At 43.0% G+C, this 24579-nt stretch overlaps 1 protein-coding gene across 3 annotated transcripts in view; it reads right to left on the bottom strand.

The window, feature by feature from the left end:
• Positions 1 to 1942: 1942 nt before the first annotated feature.
• Positions 1943 to 24579, bottom strand: part of ATM (ATM serine/threonine kinase) — a 124243-nt gene continuing 101606 nt past the window's right edge. For 2 of the 3 annotated variants that reach the window (XM_077777446.1, XM_077777445.1), the window contains exons 53-63: positions 24187 to 24325; positions 23104 to 23186; positions 21285 to 21425; positions 20216 to 20332; positions 16832 to 16981; positions 14792 to 14957; positions 13365 to 13451; positions 12750 to 12864; positions 11498 to 11561; positions 4446 to 4582; positions 1943 to 4356 (exon numbers count right to left, since the gene is read on the bottom strand). In XM_077777446.1, the coding sequence (XP_077633572.1) occupies positions 4173 to 4356; positions 4446 to 4582; positions 11498 to 11561; positions 12750 to 12864; positions 13365 to 13451; positions 14792 to 14957; positions 16832 to 16981; positions 20216 to 20332; positions 21285 to 21425; positions 23104 to 23186; positions 24187 to 24325 (1383 nt within the window). In that variant the 3' untranslated portion in view covers positions 1943 to 4172. Of the gene's footprint in view, positions 4357 to 4445; positions 4583 to 11497; positions 11562 to 12749; positions 12865 to 13364; positions 13452 to 14791; positions 14958 to 16831; positions 16982 to 20215; positions 20333 to 21284; positions 21426 to 23103; positions 23187 to 24186; positions 24326 to 24579 lie in introns of those variants that run through there. The other variant, XM_077777447.1, reaches the window with a different exon arrangement.

Consider the following 24579-nt stretch of genomic DNA (forward strand, 5'->3'; position numbering starts at 1 on the left):
GTGAGTGGCATCTCACCGGGGTTTTGGTTTCCGTTTTTCCCTAATGACAGTGTGAGGTGCTTTCATGTGCTCATATTTGCCATTTGGATCTCTTCTTTGGTGAGGTGTCTTGTAAAATCTTTGGCCATTTTTAAGTGAGAATGTTCATTTCCTCGTTGTGTTAAAAGATTTTTAAAGTATGCTCTAAAAGCAAATCCTTTATCTGACATGTTTTGCAAGGCTTGGCTGTTTGTTTTAATGTCTTTTAAGGAGGAAAAGGTTTTCATTTTAAAAAAGTCCAGGTTACCATTTTTTTTTTCTGGCCAGTGTTTAATGTGTTATCTACAAAATCTTTGCTTAAACCAAGGTCACAGAGGAGTTCTTGTACAAATTTTGTAATGTTAGCTCTCACATTCAGGCATATTACCCAGTTCAAGTTAGTTATTATATATAGTAGGAGAGCAGCTTTGAGATATGTGGGGTTTTTTGCATATGGAGATATTTTTTGTTTTGTTTTTTGCAAATACTATCTTTTCCCTGTTAAATTTACCTTGGAGCCTTTGCTGAAAATCAGTTACTCATATACTAGGGTCTATTTCTGGATTCCTTATCCTGGTCCATTGATCTGTATGTCTTATCTTTATGGCAATACCACCTTGTATTGTTTATGTGGTGTTAGTGTAAGTCTTTTTTTTTTTTTTAATTTTTTAACATTTATTCATTTTTGAGAGAGTATGAGTGGGGGAGGGACACAGAGAGGAGACACAGAATCCGAAGCAGGCTCCAGGCTCTGAGCTGTCAGCACAGAGCCCAAAGCAGGGCTCAAACCCAGGAGCGGTTAGATCATGACCTAAGCCGAAGTTGGATGCTTAACTGACTGAGCCACCCAGGCGCCCCTAGTGTCTTTCAAACTTCAAAATTGTTTGGCTTATTCAAGTTCCTTTGCATTTTCGTTCTGATTTTGTAATCCAGTTGTCAAGTTATAAAAGAAAAAAAAATAATCCTGCTTGTATTTTGATTGCATTGCATTGATTCTGTGTATCCATTTGGGGAGAATTGCTATCTTAACAATATGGAGTCTCCCAGTTCATGAACATAACACGTCTCTCTGTATTATTTAGGACTTTGCTTTCTCATTAATGTTTTATAAATTTTAGTGTACATGCACTTAACATTTTATTACACTTACACCCAGCTATTTCATGTGTTTGATGGTATTGTTTTTTAATACCATCTCTAGGTACCAGCTCTAGGGTTAGAGTGTTGGGTTAGTTTAGGTGTTTGGTATTTTGTAGTTCAGAGGGCTGCAGAGGGTGGGGGTGAGGGGTAGGAGTTAGGGATTAGGGTGTGTACCTGGTATCCTGCAGTTCAGAGACCTCTCCAGAGACTAAAACCCCAGATTTCTGCTGGGGTGAGAACACAGATAGCAGCCATGCACTGAGCTGAGGCAAGGAGGGGCTTGGGGGCTCTAAATACTCCTTAAATATATATTCAATGGGTCCTTCTGTTTTTACCTCCTCCTTCACAACCATTTTCAGAAATACTACCGATACTTAAATGTTTGGGGTTTCCTCCAGGGTAATGAGGCTGCTTCCCAGCGTTTCATACTGCATGTTCAGAAAGCCACTTCCTTCAGGTCTACAGTTAGGGTTAGTGTTGGGGTTAGTGTCGGGGACCAGAGTCAGGTGTTAAGTGTTAGATGTCGGGTATGAGGGTACGTGCCTGGGAGTTTGCAGTTCAGAAACCCNCGGGGTTCTGGCTAGAGGTCCGTGCAGACGGAGGTGCAGGGCAGGCTGGATCTGGGTCGTGGGCTTCCCAGCTCCATGCGGACAAGCTGCCTGTCTGTGCCAGACCACAAGCTCTTTGAGGGCTCACTGCTGCCTCCCCAGGAGCTAGGCTCGTGCCTGGCACACGCGACACCCAGTCATCTGAATAGAATAAGTGAGTTTAGCGTATATTTTCTTTCAGAAAAATTTATTCAAAAACAGGAGCAATGTAACAGGCTTCTGGTAACAGTGTAGTAAAGACAATACATCCAATGGTACTAAAATAAATCTACAGAAAATACATAATTTCATTAAAGTGCAATTAAAATACTTGAAATGGTACATATTTCTATATTTCAAGTCAGTATACTAGCTTTCTACTTTTTTAAAGAATTGCCTACTGTAGATAAGAAATCCAGAGTTTTTCTTTTTTGCTCTTATTTCTTTAATACCATATTTCTAAGTGCATATATCGGAAGGAGAGGTGAACTGACCAGCACAGAACAGGGCAGCGCTGTTCTTTCCTTTAACCTAGACACAACTGTTCAGTCTATAATCGACTAGCCTTTCTAGTAGCTTCTTGGTGTGCACTGAGCAACTGACTGGTGAAGCCTAGATTCTTCTTACATGAAAGCTTCTAAAGTCAGAGACTGTCCTACACTTGCACCTTCAATTTACTATATTCTGGTCTTGGACAAGTTACTTACTTTCTCTCAACTTCACTTTCCCCAGCTGTAAACTGGGACAACATCACGAACCTCTCAAGAACGCCGCATATAATACGTGTTCGGTACTCAGCATACAACACATTGTCTGATTAGTATTTTAAAAACCTATTCATTTCCAGACATTGTTCCTGTCAGAATCTTTTAGAAGCTTAATTCTACCACCTGTGAATTATTCCTCCCACATTTGTTACTTGCAAATTTGGCAGACTTTACAAAGCCGTTATAATATGTGAAACAGGATAGAAAACTTACGGCATCCCTCCAGGCTGAAGCGAAGATTAATGTCATTCAGAGCTCTTTGTATGCATCAAGCAGCAAGAATTAGCAACAATTCATTTACCTATACTGTCATCTAGCTGGTAATTTCTTATTTCATCCACGAAGATCCCCTGATTTCACTGCATTAATAAAACTTCATATATATACTAAATTATTCATTTAGGCAGCATACAAGACAAAGATGCATTAAGTTTGTTATCTGAAACGCAAAATACTAACTTTAAACGAGTTCTCCAGAAACCTTATCTGGAAGGAACTGTTCTTAACCCTGGTCTCTCAAGAGGCCCACAGAGAAAGCCCGGCCGCAGCTCACCTTCCCAAATCACATGACACGTGGATAAACTGTCCACTACAGATGAGGTTCAACAGGCACAGGAATGTGACTCCATGTAGAGCTACTAGAGAGACTACAAATAGGGATGTGTGAAATGATTCGTGACAGAAAACCGAAAAGTTAAAAACAAGTTGACAATACAAAACAAGTTAACAGCCAGATGTGAAGAATATACACAGCTAGGAATGGAAAGTAGTTCTTGGGAAAAAACCAACCCATGAATGGTCTAAAAAGGAGATTATACACAGCTGACAGGAGAATTCATAAACTAGAAGAGACATACAAGTCATCAGAAAGAGAAAAGAGCACAGAAGGGTATCAAAATGAAGAGAATAGAATGAGAAGGGCCGGTATACATTTTTAAAAATAGAAACGATCCTCTCTGAAATCTGTTCTCCATAATGTAACAGCTTCACTATCCGGTAAGTGATCTTCCTACTAAAAACCCATATACAGGTCCTAAGTACTAATTTGCTTTCAACACTGCTTATATTTTTTGAATTATTTTTGAGAGAGAGTGTGCAAGCAGGGGAGGGGCAGAGAGAGGGAAAGAGAATCTGAAGCAGCTCCAGGCTCTGAGCTGTCAGCACAGAGCCCGATGTGGGGCTGGAACTCATGAACTAGGAGATCATAACCTGAGTGGAAGTCAACGCTTAACCAACTGAGCCACTCAGGTGCCCCTCAACATTACCTATTTTTAATGTAGCTTTACCATGATATGTAAATGGTCACAATTTCTTCTTTTTATAAATTAATATCAACTAATTTATCATTCATACACAATACCTGGGAAATAAGTTTTAATTAAGCTACCTCAAACCTAGCAGTTTATTTCCTCTAATTCACTGTTAGTTCCTGCCCTTGAGCTGAAGCGGAAGTCCGTGATTCTAGTGCGAACAATACTAGTATGTACTTGAGAAGAAAAAATACAAGTTCGGTGCAGAAGTAGAGCATGAACGACACTTCTAAAACGTGAGAGGAGCCTGTCGAGGCATCTTCAGGGGACAGAGGCACGTGTTACACATTTTAAAAACCACAGTGAACAGTTCACTGAGTTGCACAGCAACTGCGGGCGCAGCACAAGCCTCACACCCACGCCTTCCATCCCGGGAAGAGCCGGCTGAGGTTCTTGGGGTCCATGGCCTGCTGTATGAGCAGGTTCACCTGCCCCCCGACGCTGAGCACCGTTCCTTCCTCCACCCCTTTCAGTTTCTCCTGGAGCCGCATCAGGACGCGTTCGGCCACTTTGTTCAAACTCTGGTTGATGTCCCTGGGGACAAACACAGAGGCTGCATGAGGCGGGGCGGGTTGAAGGGTCTCGGGAAGAGGAAGGTCTGCGCAGGCGACAGCAGGGCTCACCCGAGACCGCGTCTGCACTCCTGGTCGTCCGCGCTGGGGGTGGCGTGGAGCTCCGTGTCGTCCTCCGGCCTCTGCTGTAGGTACAGAGCTTTCAAAGGATTCATGGTCCAGTCAAAGAGGGGGTCGTACAGGAGGACCTAGACAGACAGAACAATGTGCATTCAGACATGCAATCCGACAAAAGAGCCACCTTGGTAAGGATAACAGAGGTCACATGGGGGGGTGCGGGGCAGGGATGGGCCAGCCTATGGCCGGATAATGTTCTGTGCTTCTCACCACCCCCATCTTCCAACCCATTCTTCTCCTTGAGTCGAGGGCCGGCCTCCCCTACCTGGAAACTGATCCATTAACGAGGCCTAGTCACTTTCCTTCCTCCTCTCTCTCCTCACTTCTATGTTCCTGGGCAAGGGCGCCTGCTCTGCTGCCCCCAGCTCCCTCCCCACCCCGGGGCCCCAGCTCCTCTTGGGCTGGACCAAGGCAGAGGTTAGGTGTGGGAGTTGGACAGCACCGGCCAGTCTGTCTGGGCGTCACCCCTAGCCACGTCTCCCAGTAATTTTATCAGTACTAAACCTAACATTTGACCTCTATCCTATTCTGAAGGCTTTTTCCTTTTCCATCAATAGGTTCCAAATTCGACTGGAGAGAAGAAAGGGTACTGTATTGAAAACTCCTCAAAACTCAAGGTCTAGTGCAGTCTGAAGATACATATATGGAATAGAATTTAAAAACCAAAACAACCGGCATGGCCAGAGCAAGGGGCTTTAGGTCTTAAATTATAGTTAATTTAGGTGATGAGGGATTTCTGACCTTGACAATGTGGAACAGCTAACTGCCCCTGCTGTTTATAACTACAGATTTTTTTTTTAAATATGTCTTAGCAAAAACGCTTATTGCACAGCATTAATTAATTAATTAATGAAAACTGAGTTCCAGGGATGAGTGATCAGCAGAGTATACCCCCATTACAGAACTGTGCCATTTTTTTTTCTGCTGCTGACTTTTTCGCATTTTCTCAGTAGTTCTGTGGGTTGGAACTGTAAACTGCCTTTAGTGTTACATGTTCAGTTCCAGGACGTGAGCTGAATCAGCAGTACCAAAATCAGCCCATCCATTTCATGCTTTCCATGCTGTTTTAAGCAACCCCCAGGGCCGTTAAAAACCAGAAGGGGACTGACTGAATATGTATGGTTTGTCCATAAGTTCAAGGGTTCCTTTGTGATCTTAAGTTAAGCATTAACATGCTCTAGAGTTGAGAAATCCAAACCAGATTCACCCATAGAAGGGAATTTTAATAAATTCCAGTATAGTTAGCACACCATGTAATATTAGTTTCAGGTGTACAATACAGTAATTCAACACTTGCATACATCACCCTGTGCTCATCACAAGTGCCCTCCTTAATCCCCATCACATNCTTTCTGACTGAATAATCTCACTTAGCATTATACGTTCTAGCTCCATCCATGTTACTGCACGTGGCAAAACTGTATTCTTTTTTAAAGCCAAGTAACATTCCATTGTATAGATACATCACTTCTTTATCCATTCATCTACTGATGGACACGTGGGCGGTTTCCATAATTTGGCTATTGTAAATATTTACAAATATTGTAAATAATGCTGCTATAAACATAGTGGTACATGTACCCCTTTGAATTAGTGTTTTTGGTTTTTTGGGGTAAATACCCAGTAGTGTGATTGCTGGATCACAGGGCAGTTCTATTTTTAACTTTATGAGGAACCTCTACATTGTTTTCCACAGTGGCTATACCAGTTTGCATTCCCACCAATAGTGCAAGAGGGTTCTTTCTTTGCATCCTTGCCAACATCTATCGTTTCTTGTGTTGCTGATTTGTGGCATTCTGACAGGTGTGAGGTTGACATTTTATTGTGGTTTTGACTTGCATTTCCCTGATAAGTGATGTTGAGCATCTTTTCATGTGTCCGTTGGCCATCTGGATGTCTTTGGAAAAATGTCTATTCATGTCTTCTGTTCATTTTTTAACTGGATTCTTTGGTTTTTGGATGTTCAGTTTTATAAGCTCTTTATATATTTTGGATAGTAACCCTTTATCAGGTATGCCATTTGCAAATATCTTCTCCTATTCCATAGGTTGCCTTTTAGTTTTGTTGACTGTGTCCTTCACTGTGCAGAAGCTTTTTACTTTGATGAAGCCCCAATAGTTTATTATTTTTGCATCTGTTTTCCTTAGGAGACATATCTAGAAAACAAGTCTCTAGAAAACAAGTTGCTACGGCCAATGTCAAAGAAGTTACTGTCTGTGTTCTAAGATTTTTTATGGTTTCAGGTCTCACATTTAGGTCTTTAACCCATTTTGAATTTATTCGTGTGTGGTATAAGGAAGTGGTCCTGTTTCTTTTGCACATGGCTGTCCTGTTTTCCCAACACCATCTGTTGGAGAGACATTCTTTTTCCCATTTTATACTCTTTCCAGCTTTGTCAAAGATTAATTACCATATAACTGTGGGTTTACTTCTGGGTTTTCTATTCTGTTCCATTGACCTACATGTCCGCTGTCATGCCGGTACCATACTGTTTTGATTACTACCGCTCTGTAAGGGAACTTCCAAGTCTGGAGCTGTGATGCCCCAGGCTCTGCTTTCCTTTTTCAGGACTCTGCTTTGGCTACTCGGGGCCTTTTGTGGTTCCAGACACATCTTAGGACTGTTTCTTCACCAGCTCTGTGAAAAATGCTGGTGGTATTTTGACAAAGATTGCAATAACTGTGCAGACTGCTTTGGGTAGTATAGCTATTTTAACAATATCTGTTCTTTCCATCCATGAGCATGGAATGTCTTCCTATCTCTGTGTGTCCTCTTTACTTCTTCATCAGTGTTTTATAGTTTTCAGAGTACACCTCTTTGGTTGGATTAATTCCCGGGTGTCTTATTTTTGATACAATTGTAAATGGGATTGTTTTCTTAATTTTGCTTTCTGTTGCTAATTTTTCATGTAGAAAAATGCAATAGATTTCTGCACATTGATTTTGTGTCCTGCGACTTTACTGAATTCATTATCCCCGTTCTAGTCATGTTTGGTGGGATATATTGGGTAATTTTTGGCATCATGTCACCTGCAAATAGTGAAAGTTTTACTTCTTCTGACCAATTTGGATATCTTTTATTTCTTTTTGTTGTCTGATTGCTGTGGCTAGGACTTTTACTACTCTGTTGGATAAAAGTGGTGAGAGTGGTCATCCTTGTTTTGTTCTTGATCTTAGGGGGAAAACTCTTAGTTTCTCTCTACTGAATATGATGTTTGCTGTGGGTTTTTCATATAAGGCCTTTATTATGTTGAGGTATGTTCCCTCTAAATCTGCTTTGTTGAGGGTTTTTCTGATGAACCGTATTGTGTCAAATGCTTTTTCTCTGTCTACTGACATTATCATATGGTTTTTGTCTTTTCTCTTACTGATGTGATCCATCATGCTGTTTGCAAATAGTGAACCTCACCTGCACGCTGGGAATAAAGCCCACTTGATCATAGTGAATGGCTTTTTAAATGTACTGTTGCATTTGGTTTGCTAGTATTTTGTTGATGATTTCTACATCTATGTTTGTCAGAAGTACTGGCCTGTAGTTCTTTTTATGGTGTCTTTATCAGCGTGATACTGGCCTCATAGAATGTATCTGCAAGTCTTCCTTCCTGTTCTATTTTTTGGAATAGTTTATAAACAGAATAGGTATTAACTCTTCTTTATTTTTTAAATATAATTTATTGTTAAGTTGGCTAACATACAGTATATGCAGTGTGGTTTTGGTTTTGGGGGCAGATTCCCATGATTCATTGTTTACATGCAATACCCAGTGCTCATCCCAGCAAGTGCCTTCCTCAATGCCCATCACCCATTTTCCCCTCTCCCCGGCCTCCCCCATCCATCTTCAGTTTGTTCTCTGTATTTAAGAGTCTCATGGTCTGCTGCTCTCCCTGTTTGCAACTTTTTTTTTTCCCCTTCTCTTCCTCCATGGTCTTCTGTTAAGTTTCCCAAGTTCCATATATGAGTGAAAAACCTGTGTCTTTCTCTGACTTATTTCACTTAGTATAATACCCTCCAGTTCTATCCACGGTACTGCAAATGGCAGGATTTCATTCTTTCTCATTGCCAAGTAGTATTCCATTGTGTATATAAGCCACATCTTTATTTATCCATTGATGGACATTTGGGCTCTTTCCATAATTTGGCTATTGTTGAATAGCACTACTACGAATTTATCCAAAGGATACAGGAGTATGAACTCTTCTTTAAATGTATGGTTGAAATTGTGAAGTCATCTGGTACTGGACTTCTGTTTGAGTAGGTAAGCAAAAAAATCACAATTTCATTGGTGGTAATCAGTCTGTCCAATTTTTTAATTTCTTCCTGCTTCAGTTTTGGTACGTTATATGTTCCTAGGAATTTACCCATTTCTTCCAGATTGTCTAATTTGTTGGCATAGTTTTTCATAATAATTCTCTTACAATTCTTTTTTTTTTTTAAGTAGGCTTCATGCCCAACATGGAGCTTGAACTCACAACCCTGAGATCAAGACCTGAGCGGATATAGAGTTGGACGCTTAACCAGCTGAGCCACCCAGGTGCCCTCAATTGTTTGTATTTCTGTACTGTTGGTTGATATTTCTCTTTTATAATTTTGTTGAGTCCTTTTTTTTTTTTTTAATGAGTCTGGCTAGAGATTTATTAATTTTGTTAATCTTTTTAAAGAAATAGCTCCTGGTTTCATTGATCTGTTTGTTCTTGTTTTTTTGTTGCTATATCATTTACTTCTGCTCTGATCTTTATTTCTTTCCCTCTCCTGGTTTTACATTTTGTTATTTATTTCTATCTTCTATAGATACAAATGTAGGTTGTTTGAGATTTTGAAATAGGCCTGTATTGCTATATACTTTCCTCTTAAAATTGCTTTTGCTGCATCCCAAAGATTTTGGACTGTTTTCATTTTCTTTTGTTTCCATGCACTTTTTGATTTCTTTGATTTCCTGGTTGGCCCATTCATTCTTTATTTATTTAATGTCCATCTATCTGTGGTCTTTCCAGATCTTGGGGTTGGGGTGGGGTGGGGAGGGGGCAGTGACTTCTAGTTGCATAGCTCTGTGGTCAGAAAAGATGTGTGGTATGACTTCAGTCTTTTTGAATTTGTTGAGGCTTGTTTTGTGGCCTAATATGTGATCTATTCTGGAGAATGTTTCATGTGCACTTGAAAAAGATACGTATTATGCAGTTTTAGGATGGAATGTTTTGAATATTTGGTTAAGTCCATCTGGTCCAGTTGGTCATTCAAAGCCACTACTTCCTTGTTGATTTCCTGTTTGGATAATCAGTGTAAATGGGATGTTTAAAGTCCCCTACCTTTATTATAATACTACTGATTAGTTCATGTTTGTTATTAACTGTTTTATGCATTTGGATGCTCCCATGTTGTGTGCATGTTTATAATTGTTGTATCTTCTTGTGGGACTGGCCCCTTTATTTTATGGTGTCCTTCTTGGTCTGTTTTACAGTCTTTGTTTTAAAGTCCATTTGTCCTATATAAGTATTGCTACTTCTGCTTTCCTTGACATCATTTGCATGATTTTTCTCCATCCCCTCACTTTCAATCTGCTTGTGTCTTTCTTTAGGTCTGAAAGGAGTCTCTGGTAGGCAACACATAGATAGGTCTTGTTTTAATCCACTCTGTCACCTAATGTCTTTTGATTGGAGCATTTAACCCATTTATATTCAAAGTAATTAGTGATAGATATGTAAATACTGCCATTTTGTTATTTGTTTTGTGTTTGTTTTTGTAGTTTTTCTCTGATCCTTCTCTTGGTCTCTTTCATGGTTTGCTGGCTTTCTTTAGTGATTATACTTGGATTCCTTTCTCTCTATTCTTTGCATAGCTATTAGTGTTTTGTGGTTACCATTTGGTTTATATATGACACTTTCATATAGCAGTTTATCTGAAGCTGATGGTTGCTTAAGTTTGAACCCATAGGGTGGTACAATATATTGATCAACTAATGAAAAGAATGGAGGCTTCTATTGTTATAAAAAGCCTATAATGATGTTCTTGGGTTGAAGAAATAACATAAATTATTTCAAACCCTAGGGCTTCTGTTGGAATCATATTTACAAATTCTGAAATCAAAGAGGAACCAGAATATTTCAAAAGTTGACTTTAGTCTTACTGTCAGAACAGAACACAATAAAGGAACAGCTTCATTAAGCTAGACCAGGATTTCTCAATCTTGGGACTACTGACGCTTTGGGGCTGAATACTTCTTTGCCGTGGGGGCCATCCTGTGCACTGCTGGAAGTTCAGTGGCATCCCTGGCCTCCACCTAATAGATAGCGATAGCTACTGAAAAACACAAATGTTCCTGCCCCATCCCCAGAAGTATGCTTTGAGTAGGGTCAGCATCAATATTTTTTAAAAGCAGTACAGGTAATACTAAAGTACATTCCAGCTCCACCAGGTAAAGGAATAAAAGCTGAAGACTGTAAGTAAGGGAGGCTCGCCTATACTCTAGTCCCCATGTCTCCTTGTGGAGGAAACACTACTGGTCTCTTGCCCCACATACCCTTCCCCAGAGTGGTGAGTGCCTGCTTTAGGTACACAATTGTGTCCTGGGTGGAGCTAAGGTCATAAGCCTGGGAAATCTGCTTTACTTCCTTCCCTTTCTGCCTGATTAACGTGACTCAGTGATGAAACAGTTCTAAACCTGGTCAGGGAAAAGGAGATGCGACTTACTGATTTCTCTTAAAACCCCAACGGAAACCATTCTGAAAGCACGTAATGCCTCAGGAGAGATCTACGATGTCAAAGTGCTGATTTATGAATTAAAGACGAGAGATTACGTATAATGCTGTAACACGCCCAGAAATTTGAGAGGACTAGAGACATTCCCAAACCATGACTTACTGAGGTATGCACCCTCCCCCACCCCAGCATCTTTCCACCACATGAAAATGAAGCACCGATCCTCATGTCAGTGACTTCCTAACAAGATACACAGTCTGACTGCAATCAAGATTTCCTTGTAATGCGCCTTACCTCCACGATGGTTAACAGGGTTTCCTGAGAGCTTCTCATAACCTCCATGGTTTTCTCACAGCATCTACGAACACATTATAAATATGGATTTTGTTACACAGTATTTCCAACATACCTTCATCTGTTATATATTCATGTATACTGTGCTGAGACTATTCTTGTTAATAACTCCCAAATTAATATCTCAAAGAGCAGAGTAGTAGGCAGACTGCGTTTTCAGTAAACGTTTTTGACAGGAATAGAAGTATCTATGTGAACGTAAGCTAAACACTTATAAGGAAAAGCAAGCACTACTATGAAACAGTTCTCTGTCATTGATTATTGTCGTAATTTTTAGTTCACTTTGACTAGAATCTACTCTATTAAAAGCTAAGGACGCGGACCAATGCTGGGAAAACTATGGGGAGCTGTGAAATGCTCTCAGCAGGAACTGGTACCTCAGATGCTCCTTCAGCACAGGTTACAGGCCCGACAATGAGCACCCAAAGGAGTTCTGAACAACTGCTTCCAGAGGGGCTAGGAAGGAGGTTAGTGTGTCATGTGGGGTGAGGTCCCAGATGGTCAGAAGGAAGGGGAGAGTATTATTCTTGACCCTGGGTTTCTCCTTATTACCTGTAAAGCACTGGAACCTAATTTAGCAGTGAATTCTATAATCTATAAAATCAATAATCCAGATAATTTTGACACCAAAAGCCATCTGCTTTACCTACCTTTTTAAACACCTTCTGGGGGAAGTGGGTGGGGGATGGCTACGGTGATCGGTACTAAAGGAGGGCACTTGTGATGAGTACCGGGTGCTGTACAGAAGTCATGAAATCACTGAATTCTACTCCTGAAACCAGTACTACACTATGTGTTACCTAACCAGAGGTGGTAGGTGGGGGAGGGGCACAGGAGGAAGGTGGTGCAAGGTACAAACTCCCAGGTGGGAGACAAGGACGAGACAGGGAACATAAAACAGGTGGACTCCGGTTAACACAACAGTGAACATTTGTTAACACTCTAACCCTGCTGTGTGGCACGTTAGGAGCGGGAATCCTAAGAGTCATCACAAACTTTTTTGTCTTTTTTCTTCTTTCTTTTTTTTAGTATCGGTACGAGGGGATGGATGTAGGCTGAAGCTACTGTCGTCCTTCTGTAACACACGTAAGTCAAACAAACCAGCCTGCTGTGTGCCTTAGACTTCTACAGTGATGGACGTCAATTATCTTTTAATAAAAGTGGGGAGAAAAAGAAAGAAATACCCGCCTACCTTCTGAAGACCCCTTCGACACCAGTAATGCCCATCCCATCCACAATATCCCTGGTGAGTCTGAAAGGAACCGTCTCGGGAGTAGGGAGGATTTTACCCTGTTCAAAAGCGACTCCTAAAGTAAACAGTACAGCAGCGTTAGGGGCGTCCACCCTCCCGTGTGGCGTGCGAGCTGTGCCCAGACCCCACATAACCTGTCAGTCACCAGCCGTCCCGAGCACCAGAACCCACAGCGGTGCAGTCCGTTTCTGCTCTGCCTGTCTAGGAGGTGCACCCCAGACTGAAAAACCACTTCAGATTGATTTCAACATGCAGCCTTCACGCAGCCGTACATAACATCTCCATTCCCGCAAGATCATCTTCATTCTTCCCCATTCCGTATTTGCTGATGATCCTTGCTCGCTCTTAAGACCTGCCATAAACGTCCTGTTCTACAAGAATCTCTCATTATGCCAGCGGTTAGCCAGTCCCTCCTGCACGTGCTGATGCTATCTGAAACATTTCCTACTGTGGTGAATCTATATCTCCTTCACACCTGTAATATCCTGGGGGCAAACATCATTTCTTATTTTGTTAAACAGAATAAAGATGCACTTCTCATCTTTCACTACTTACCTAAATCTATGTGTACGAGCTCTGCGGATTGCTCATTTATCAAGATGTTCTGTACGTGTCTATCACCAAGTCCAAGTATGTACCCGACTAGGAAAGAAAACACAACAATGTGAGATCACTGGTACCTATTTCTAGAACACATTTAGCCATTATTTCAACTAATAGCACTGACAACATGACCTTTTAGTGTAGGCTATTTAGCCTAAAGGAAGATACGTACATAACTTGCCACTTTGTGTGTAAGTCAAGTCTTGCCAGCTATTTTCATTTATACTGCATTTTACAAATCCTAGATGACGTGCTAAAAAAAAAGCTTCCCCTTTACAAGTAATCTTATGTCTAATATGAGTGAGGTTAAAGTCGAGACCCATTATTTGGCAGGGTCAAAGCAGTGTATTTTATGCACTCAAATATTTTACTGAGTATACTTTTAGAGTGAGAAGCCTATGGGTAAATTCTTCATTCTTCAGTTAAACTTTCTTCTGCTTGATGAATTACATGTCACACAAATTAATCATTAATTCATTTCATCAGGTATTTGTCCAGGAAAAGCTGCATTTCTGTTTTCAGGATAGTTGAGGGCAGGCCTGAATGCTTTTAATCCAATGAAAACCACCGTGCGGTGTTCCAGAAGCAGTGAGGAACAGGGGTCGGGAAGCCTGTGTGCGTGGCCAGCGCGGTCGTTAACTGGCTCTACTTTCTGGTTTGTGAACTAAATTAGGTGAATCAGATTAGTTAATTCTTAATGTGGAAAAGAAGGTTTCGTGTTACCTAGAACTTTTTCAAAACCTCTATGCCCTGCCTTCTGGGAGTGTGGTACCAAAGTGATGGAGGGAGGGCCTTTATTAGTTAAAAATCGATAGATGAAAAGATCTCTGGTGTTCAACATTAGTTTTCATAGTTTAGGATTTTGTGAATTGCCCTATCTAGCTATTCCAATATCTTACCAATTAAAAAAAAAATGGCCAAAATATGTATTGAGCACTGCATATTTAAGTATATACCATGATTTCTAATCCAAAAATAAAACCGATTAAGCAGATCCAATCACTGGGTGATATTAGAGATTCTGTGCAGAACAGAAACAATTAAAGGAGCTAAATTAAATATAGTTATCATGGGTTTTATGATTTTCCAAAGAAAATCTGAGAAAACAGTATATTGAGGGAAGGGAAAATACAATGTATTCACTACTCAACAAGGTCTTATCTCTCTTCTTTGGTTGGAGTAGGAGAATCCTTCCCGGCAAAAGGTCGGAAGAGCTACAGTCAGAAGCTGAGAAAAGGGATGAACAAGAGACACGAGATCTCTCAATAAGGCTTGCCCGGCTGACTGGCACGTCACCACCACCACCAGCAACGCCCACCCCTGCCCGGAGCTCAGAAAGCAGCAAGTGCTGCATCTGCTGAGCTGTGTACAAAGCCTACCGATAGAAGAAGTAGCCACGCTGCGAGTATAAGCCAGTCGTTTCTCGAACCAAACAGCTGGGTCCAAGAATTTCTCCATGCAGAAGTAACGGAAAACTGGTTGAAAATTTTGGCAGATATCCATGAAGGTTTTATATTTCTCTTCAAAAGACTTCTTTTGTACATCCTTTAGAAAGAGCCAATACAAAACTTTCTCAACGCTGTGTTCAACTACTTTTAACACCCACACGAAGTTTCTTGATAGAACTTAGTACGACAGGCATAGAGGCGACCAAAAGGTGAACAAGGCATCACCTCTACCACCGGAAGCTGCCGGTCTGCTCGGGGAAACAGTTACAAGTCAGAACCCCTGTGGGGCTCACGGGTCCACCTTGGGGGAAAGGAGGCACACCAGCAGGGCCGTTATGTGTTTTAATTCAATCCTAATTTGAACAATTCTGTAATCTATTTGGATGTGAACACAAAACAGCCAGAGGCAGCTCTAGCCACACAGCCCCGGGGTCAACAGGAACAGAAAAGGGAGAACAGAAGAACCACTGATGGACAGCAGCTCATGTGCCTCAAATCCGTCCTCCGCCATCTTCTCACGTGTTTAATCCTTCCCTGAAGCAAAGTCTCTCTACTTCAATGGGCCCAACTCGCAGCCCTGTGCCGGCCCCAATCTGCGTCTCTGGCCCAGTGTCTTTATTAAGCTCCAGCTCCATGTGCTTCTCCAGTGGCTCCCTCTGTATCCGCACCGGGAGCATCCCCAAACCCAAACCGCTTCAAGTCTCAGCCGGCAAACCTCAGCCACTTCCTCTCCCCTTCTACCCCCTCATTGGAAAACTGGGGGCCACTGATGATTCTCTTCCCCAAACCCACTTCTAATCAGCCACCAAATCGCATCAGTTCTGTCCCCTTACGATTTCTGGTATGTTCTCCCATTCTCCACTCCTGTTATGAGTATTAATACAGGACCCCTGCGTCATCCTTCTCGTCAGCCTCTCAAAAGTGTAGCCCCCGGTGCTGCGAGAGTCGTTTCTCTAACTGCAAACGTGGTACCAGCACCTTCTCAACAGTTCTCTGCTGCCCGCAGGATAAAGTGCAAATTTCCCAGCATCTCACACAGCAACCCTTCCTTTTCTAACGAACCATACTGCTGCAAGTCTCCTGTATCTCCGCCTCCTCTAAGACTAGGCCTAAGCCGTCTCTAACCGCCAGTCCAGGCCCCTTCCTGCCCTTGGCCTGCGCTCCTGCTTAGAAAACCAGCTCAGTCAGTAATCTCAGCTCAGAGGTCTCTCTTCCACGAAGCCTCCAGAGTCTGACCCCACCCCTGCCTGTCCCAGGTAGAGCTGCCCACCTGCCCTGCGCCGCGCCCTGGACAGCCTTCCGTGACAGCGCGTGCGGCGCTCTACCACACACTTCACATCTATTCACGTCTCTACAGAATAGGACAGTGAAAGGAAAGAATGGATTTCAGAGTTGGACAGACAAGATTCCAATCCTTGCTCCGCCATTTATTAGCTCACTGACCGCAGCCAGGTTATATTTCTGAATTCCCTCTCATTTTAAGATGGGAGAGGTATGGTGGTGATGAGTCCTAACGTCCATGCCGGGTCCGCACAGGAGCTGGGAGACAGGAGACATTCAGTCAAAGTTGCTGACGGGCTGAATGGCCATCAGGCCAGGTGACCAGCGTCTGTGGTACATGTCCTAAAGGGTCTGTCAGTCTCCTAGAACAACTACCTCATCATCTGTTTCCTGGCTTTAGTCAGCGTTTTGAATCCACTTACCCCACACTGGAAGCAAATTAGCATTCCACTAAGTGTTAAATCTCTCATCAGACCAAGGCCGTCACTTTATACAGTTGAAAAACTTTCCTTTTTTCACTCCCACAAACTTCCATTCCAGTGAGCCTGCCTCCTTCTCTTACTGTCACTAACCTTAGTACCATTACCTATGAAATGAAAATATTCTGTATCCTGTAACACTCGGTAACTGCCAGCTTTAATAAGCTGTTAAATAATCTCGCAATAATTCGTACTTTTGAGTGTCACTCACCATGATTTTCTTTTGGCACTGAAGGGCGCTGAAATCCCTCGGCCTGTATCTCTTATGAGCGCCATTCTCGTTGTTAACAAGAAATTCACCGATCGGGATGGTTCCTGTGCACCACTCGAGAACGCCACTCCGCTGAGAAAGCGGAACCACCTGAGTCCAGGACGAGATACACTTGGATTACGCGAGGGTATCGACGGGCACACGGCGGCCGCTCAACTCAGAGTCTGCGCGAAGCAGCTCTTCAGGCGGGACCGCTATTTCTCTGTGCAAAGGAGACAAAATTCCTTGGAGGAAAATGAACTTGAGCTCAAAGAACGAGACTTTCCAGCCTGCCGCGTGGACTCCTGAGGGCCTGCTCCTCTCTCCAGCTTCAGGGTTCGCCAAGGCCAGTGCTGCTAACTATCTACACTCTCTTCTCCGGCATCGTCTGCGACGCAACAGTTTGCTCCACTTAACAGGGAGCTGCCTGCGTTCCTTACACTTTTAATAGCAAACAGATTTAAAGAGCATCACTTTGGGAAATATTGAATATGATCTTCTCTGATCATTAAAAGTCCATGTATTCTTGCTTTGTAGTCTTGTGAGCTACACCAAGAGGAAGTCTATTCCTGAACACGAAATGAGCAGTTTTACCACAAAGATTAAAAGCTAGGACGTGTACAGATATATGTCAAGTTCAGAAAATGATATAAACAAACATCCTTTTACCCACTCATCAGCTTTCTCAAATGTAAAGATCTTCTCCTGTTTGCTGCAGAGATGAAGCTGCCTTTGGACCCCTTACTGGCCCCATGCCCTCTGCCACCAGTAACTTTATCTTGTTCCTCTATTTTCTGGTATATTTTTATTTGAAAGCAATATATGCATAAACGGTTGTAAGCTTTAAATATAGGAGTATTATATTCAGTGAATGCTTCTGCAATTTGCTGTTTTTTCACTCAACACTATTTCACCGTTAGTTGTGTTAGTACATGTAACTAAATGGCTTAACGAACCCATACTGTAGAAGTATACTGTAATTATCCACTTTCTACAATCTGCATGTTAACTGAAACTTACAAACTGTCCAGAGTCCCCTCAAGTGGTGGGACAGTGCCCTAGTGTCCTGGCTGGTGACTATCTCAGTCTCTCCGGGCACGTACATACCTGGGAACTAATACCTGGGTCACAGGGATGTTCACCTTCAACTTAGTTAACCAGGTATTGCCAAATACCTATCCAAAGTGCTTGTGCCAATCTATACACCCGGAAACAGAGTTCATTCCATAACCTTCCCAACATGTAGCACTGTTAAGGTTTCTATTTATTTATTTATTTATTTATTTTTAATGTTTTATTTATTTCTAGGAGAGAGAGAGAGACAGCGTGAGCAGGGGAGGGTCAGAGAGAGAGGGAGTCACAGACTGAAACAGGCTCCAGGCTCCGAGCTGGCTGTCAGCACAGAGCCCGACGCGGGGCTCAAACCCACGAACCGCGAGATCATGACCTAAGCGAAAGTCGGACGCTTAACCGACTAAGCCACCCAGGCGCCCCTGTTAAGGTTTCTATTTAAAGTGTACCAGTCTGAGACGTGTGAGATGGTAGCTCACTGTGGTTTCGATCTGTATCTTCAGATTCCCAGTGAGGCTGAGTAAAATCTGGCAGGTGATTCAAGTATTTTCCTCTTGTGACTTGTCTGTATTCTTTACCTGTTTTCCTACGGACATGTTAGTCTTTTTACAACTGGTTTGTAAGAGCTATTTATATATTCTGTATATAAATCCCTTGTTATTAGTATTACAACAATTCTTTGTTGTTATTACCATCATCATCAAACTCATTTTTCTTAGTTGGCCACTTGTCTTTACAGAATATTTGATTCTACAGTTTTTACTTTAATGTGCTCAAATAGGCTGCACTCTTTTATGGTTTGTGTCTTTCATTAATTTACTCTGTGTGTTGAGGGTCGGTTCCGTGCTCACTGGTGCGTGTGTGTGGAGAGTGGCGTGTGAGGCACATGAGGACCGTGCTGTCCGACAGCTTCGCGCCAGTGACGGGACATATGCGCTCACAGACGTGTAATGATGCCAGAAAACAAGGACGACGGAACGAAACAGGCATTGAAAATAGCAAGAGAGATCTGGGCAGAGCAGGGCTCCGGGAGTTGGTGACTGGACACAATGTGAATGCGGGGAGGGAGGGAGGCACGGGCTGAGGGAAGAGTATGCCAGGCAGAGAGGGATGAGGAAGCCCTGAGCTGAAACAAAACCGGGGCATCTGTGCGAGAGCCGGAGACCAGGTGAGCCCAGGGGAGGCGACACCATCAGGAGGAGGAAGTGAGGGACAAGGGCGGGAGAGCAGCAGATCAAGGTGGAAAGGGAAGAGGAGAGGCAAACCCTTTCCCTCGGTACCGTGAAGTCATCCGGAGTTCTGAGCAGGAAATGGGCCTATTTATTCAGCCCTGGACTCTCTAAACAGACCGTTCTAGCTGTTGTGAGTGAAGCAGCTGTGGGGGGCTGAGGACAGAGGTAGGGGCTTAGCCAGACGCCACCGAAGAGACGTGAGTGCAGGGCGGGACTGGCAGACGTGCAAGTGGCGGGAACGAAGGTGGACGGGGAGGGACGTGCTGACGGAAGGGATGTGAGAAGGTGAGATATGAGAGGGATGGGGAGGGGTTACTAGGATGCTGAATATTTGGTGACATTTAGGAATTACTGCTAACTCTTTTAGGATGACAGTATCGTGGTTCTGTTTTCTTTTTTTAAAGAGACATTATCTTACCTAACTACACATTTAAATAAACGTTTACAGATGAAATAGGACATTTTGCTTCAAAATAATATTGGAGAGGAGGAAGAGGGTGGAAGTAGAAATGAAACAAAATTATCCATGAGTTGATCACTACTGATCACTGGGTGATGGTAGGGGGAATTCATTACATTATTCTATCTACTTTTGTTATGTTTGAAATTTTTAACAGTACTTAAAGTAACAAGGAACTCGCACCTCCAGGATGTGGACTGAGCGCCGGGGTGAAGGTCCTGCTGAATGCGGAAGAGCCGCGGTGTGTGGTCTGGGATTGGGGGTGGATGTACTCATCCAGGACCTCTCAGACTCCGACACGGCGCCCTGATCTGGTCGGGAGCCAGCCCTCCCAAGGGCTGTGTGTGATCTGACACAGCCCTCCGTGACAGGCCGAGCAGGGAAGACGGCAGCGGGGAGCGGCCGGGACGCAGGGCCGCCGCCCCCGGAGTGGCTGCTTCCCAGGACCAGGCTGCAGGGAGCATATGTGGCCCACGAGGTGTGCCATGTTTACTATCACAGGAAACGCTGGCGGGCCCCTCGTCTGAATAACGGCATCTTTCCTATGCTCTTGAGGAAGGAGCAGGGGCCGGAAGTACTCACCTTGTACGTGCAGATGGTCAATTTCCTCTTCCTGGTCTCGGTGTTTCTCTGCAGCAACGTGTTACACATCTGGAAGACCTGCTGCATGACGGCATCTTGTCTCAGGTCATCGCGGCCCTTCAGGATACCAGACACAAGTAAGAGGCGCGGTCCATTTGCTTTATTACAGGATCATACAGAGGGTCACATCAGGACCACGACTGGGCCCTCAGAAATCAGCCCGGCCACAGCGCCTGGGGGGCTCAGCCGGTTAAGCATCTGACGTCAGCTCAGGTCATGATCTCACACTTGTGGGTTCGAGCCCTGCGTCAGGCTCTATGCTGACAGCTAGGGGCGGGGCGCCTGCTTCGGATTCTGTCTTCCCCTCTGTCCCTCCCCTGCTTGTGGCTCTGTCTTTCTGTCTCTCAAAACTAAGTAAACATTGAAAAAAAAGAAAGAAATCAATCTAGGCATCTGTACTTCTCACGGTCTCTTAAAATAACTAAGACCCACTGCTACTCTCTCACTTAGAATTAGCTGTAACACTGGGGAGAGACCGATTCGGGAAAAAGCTTGCCGCGGCTGCGTGTGGAACCAGGCTAACTGCAACCCCTCTGTGGAGGCACGGCCCACTCTTCTCTTCAGTGTCTCCCAGGAGGCCCCCAGGGCTGGGGAGCAGAGTCAGGGAGGAAGCTGCCCCTTCCTGATACAGTTAACAGCAGCTGGCACAGTGCCAGACTCAGGACAGTCAGGCAAAGGCCCTCAGCTCGAACTATTCAAGAAAATAAGCAACAATCACTAAAGAGACTTTGCAGAACAAGCAAGCTGTGAACCTCCTCATACCTGTGCCTGGTACAGGTATTCTTTTACTTCAGTCAACTGTTATGATGATGGCTTTCCAGAGACACAAAAAAATTAGGAAAAGCAATCTGCTTCTAAAAATGATATAATTTATATTCTGTAAGTTTTCTTCCCTTGTAATTTTTGAGAAGAAAAATAAAGACCCAAAGCAAGAAGTACAAAAATACAGTTTTGTTGTGACTTTTCTCACTAAGCCGCTAAGAACCACACCACTTGAGGGGAGTCTCACCTTGACAAGCTGTCTCCTTTCCTTTCCATCAGAGCCCAAACAATCGATTATTTTAGGTAAATTTAAACCTCCTGCTAAACGAAATTCTGCTTTAAATGATTGTATCGTCACCAGATTTCCATATTCTCCTGTAGGGTCCACCTAGTAAAGAGTATAAATGTGACAAACAGGTCAGGTACATTACGGGTCTTTAAAGATAAATTAAAAATGACAATTTTACTCTTTTGTTAAAGTTTATTTATTTACTTAGAGAGAGAGTGTGTGCATGCGTGCAGGAGCGGCAGAGAGAAAGACAGAGAGAGAATCCCAAGCAGGCTCCATGCTCAGTGTGGAGCCCAGACATGGGGCTCTAACCCACAAACCGCTGAGACCATGGGCTGAGCCGAAATTATGAGTTGGATCCTTAACTGACTGAGCCACCCCGGTGCCCCTATAAACAACAATTTTCCTATGAAACACAGGAATGAATGACAACGTGCTGTGGGTTAAGGGCTAGAGTGGTAATTTACTTTCTGTTTAAATGAAAGAAACAAGGGGTGCCTGGGTGGCTCAGTTTGAACAAGTGACTGTTGATTTCTGCTCAGGTCATGATCTCATGGTTTTTGAGTTCGAGCTCGATGCTGACAGTAGAGCCTATTTGGGATTCTGTCTCTTACCCTCTCTCTCTGCCCCTCCCCTACTTGTGCTCTCTGTCAAAATAAACTTAAAATATTCTTAACTTAAAAAAAATAAATGAAAGAAACAAAATTCAACACAGGAAAGGTTTATAAAGTCACACAAGTTATCTCCCTAAGTTCCTCTCACTGAAAGAGGGGCACGCAGTGTTGGAAAAGTGTAGCCAAAGGCTGCTTTCAGGTCTGACCCCTGACTTTGTCTCTATTCAGTCATCTGAGAAATAGTTCTATTTATCACAAAAACATAGGAAGGTAAATTTTAGAGAAGTATAGAGAGTGGTTTCCAGGGTTGTAAGTGCTAAATCTGGCATTTTCTGGAACTATTCAGCCAACTACCTTTGCTAGTGTAGCTGGAAAAATATTAGTCCAGATGATGTGGCTACACTTCAAATCAAATAAGTACATATACTAAGAATGTAGTCAAAATGATCATTTTTCTTTCATTTTTAAAATATTTTTTCAAGTTTTTATTTAAAATCCAGGGTTAGTTTCAGGTATACAATACAGTGATTCAACACTTGCATACGTCACCTGGAGCTCATGACAGCACGTGCATCCTTCACCCCACGACGTACAGCACCCATCCCCCACCCGCCTCCCCTGACCACCAGTCTGGTCTCTGGAGTTAGGAGTCTGTTACTAAACTATCACCTTTATTATTACTACATGTATCCCTGCCAACGTGCTATTTCTAGCAAAGGATCACTGCGACGCAGCTAGAAGTGTCACATATATTACAGTTACTACCATAACCTGAGCTCTAACACTTAATACCGTAACACAGCACAGTCAATACGGTCTAACACATCCAGGATTTTTAAAATACGAAGCATTTAGGGACTTTCTTGCCAAGTTAAAAATTGGTCTTGGCATAAGCACGGGGAACCTTTCCTTATTTTGGCCAATGAAGGTGAGCGTCTAGAGACCTTCCCCCAGGGAAGACGGGAGGTGCAAAACGGAAGGCGAGAGAAAAGAAAGCAGAACAGTCCTTTAAGTATTTTAAGGGTTGGGTCAACGGAAACACAGAGTTTCTTTATAGAATGAAAGTGCAATTTTGACCTAAAAAAAAAAAGTCTGTTTCAAATGATTTACCCTAAGAGGAATTTAGCTCAATAAAAAAATCAAAACAGCTAATAGTAAATTACCTTAATTTCCATAGTTGGGACAACAACGTCTTCTAAATTCTTCAGTTTGGTAATTGGCTGGTCTGCTGGGATATTTATGCCTTCTGTGTTTAAAACAAAGAGGTTCTGGTGATCACCTGTACACTGAAGAACAGCTCGGAAGGGAAAGAGGGAGAGTTCAGCAGACGCCACAGACCCCAACCTGTGGTTCGGACCCTGGTTCAGAAATGAAGAGCCAGGGCTCGGGACACGATGTAGCTCAGAGCAGAGCATGGCTGACACACGAATTTGCAGGTAACCTGGCGCTAGTGATTAGGCCGATCCCGGCTGCGGGTCCATGCTGAGCACCTTAAGATAACTCCGTAAGTCTGCGCAGCACGTAGGTAATGTACTCCTGCCACGTCACTGTTAAACGTAACCAACGGACGTGACAATCCATATCCTTTGCTTACAGGAATACCAGAGAAGTCTCGTTCTTATTTTAAAGTAGCAACAACTTAAATGTGAAGACATGATCCTGAACAGAAGAGGGAATACAATTCTCCAAGTACGCAGAGAGAGACTTTGGAGTGTATGCATATAACCAAATACTAGAGCAGCTCCTGATGACTCGCAGAGACACAGGAAGAAGAGGGAGGGATCATATGTGCGCAAGGCATTCTAACACTTATGGAGGAAACAATAAGGCTTCTCACTCTTAAGTCCCGGAGAACAGCGAGTAACTGACATCATTTTAAGAAACTTTCGAACCTGAAAATGGTCAGTTATTCAGTTATTTTAATGGACTTGTCTCTACACAATCAATTCTCTGCAACAAGTATTTGCACCAGAATATTACCCAGAGAAATCAAATAATTCAGTGCAGTCGTCTATCATCAGATAGATATAAGATATTAAATAAAAAGTGACCAGGGGATGTTGAAGCTACTGGATAAAAGTTAAGCTGCGGATCATGTGTGCATTGTAATCATAAGGACCTTCATGTCTGTAATTAACGTTATGTGTCTAAGTTAAAGAGATTACATATTAGTTAGGCTTTATAATTCACACATCCCCACAGAGAAAAACAGCAAGAAAACCACACTCTTTCTCCCCAACACATACTTCTCTGCGTCCTCCACTGAGTGGCATCTAAGTTTGCTAATATGATGTAAGCATCACAAAGTGCCTCGACGCTTCTGACCATCTGAGGTCTCCTACTTCTGATAGTACATATTATTCTGTTTGCAGCCTCGGTTCGATCCTGTTAGTAAAAAAACAAGCAAAAAACATTACATAAAGAAATACCCAGGGCGCCTGGGTGGCTCAGTCAGTTAAGTGCCCGACTCCCACTCAGGTCATGATCTCACGGTTGTGGGTTCGAGCCCCGCGTCGGGCTCTGTGCTGACAGCTCAGACCCTGGAGCCTGCTTCGGATTCTGTGTCTCCTTCTCTCTCTGCCCCTTCCCTATTTGTGTTCTCTCTCTCTCTCAAAAATAAGTGAACATAAAAAAATTAA

Source organism: Crocuta crocuta, unplaced genomic scaffold, assembly GCF_008692635.1.
Source record: "Crocuta crocuta isolate KB4526 unplaced genomic scaffold, BGI_CrCroc_1.0 scaffold278, whole genome shotgun sequence".
NCBI classification, from domain to species: domain Eukaryota; kingdom Metazoa; phylum Chordata; class Mammalia; order Carnivora; family Hyaenidae; genus Crocuta; species Crocuta crocuta.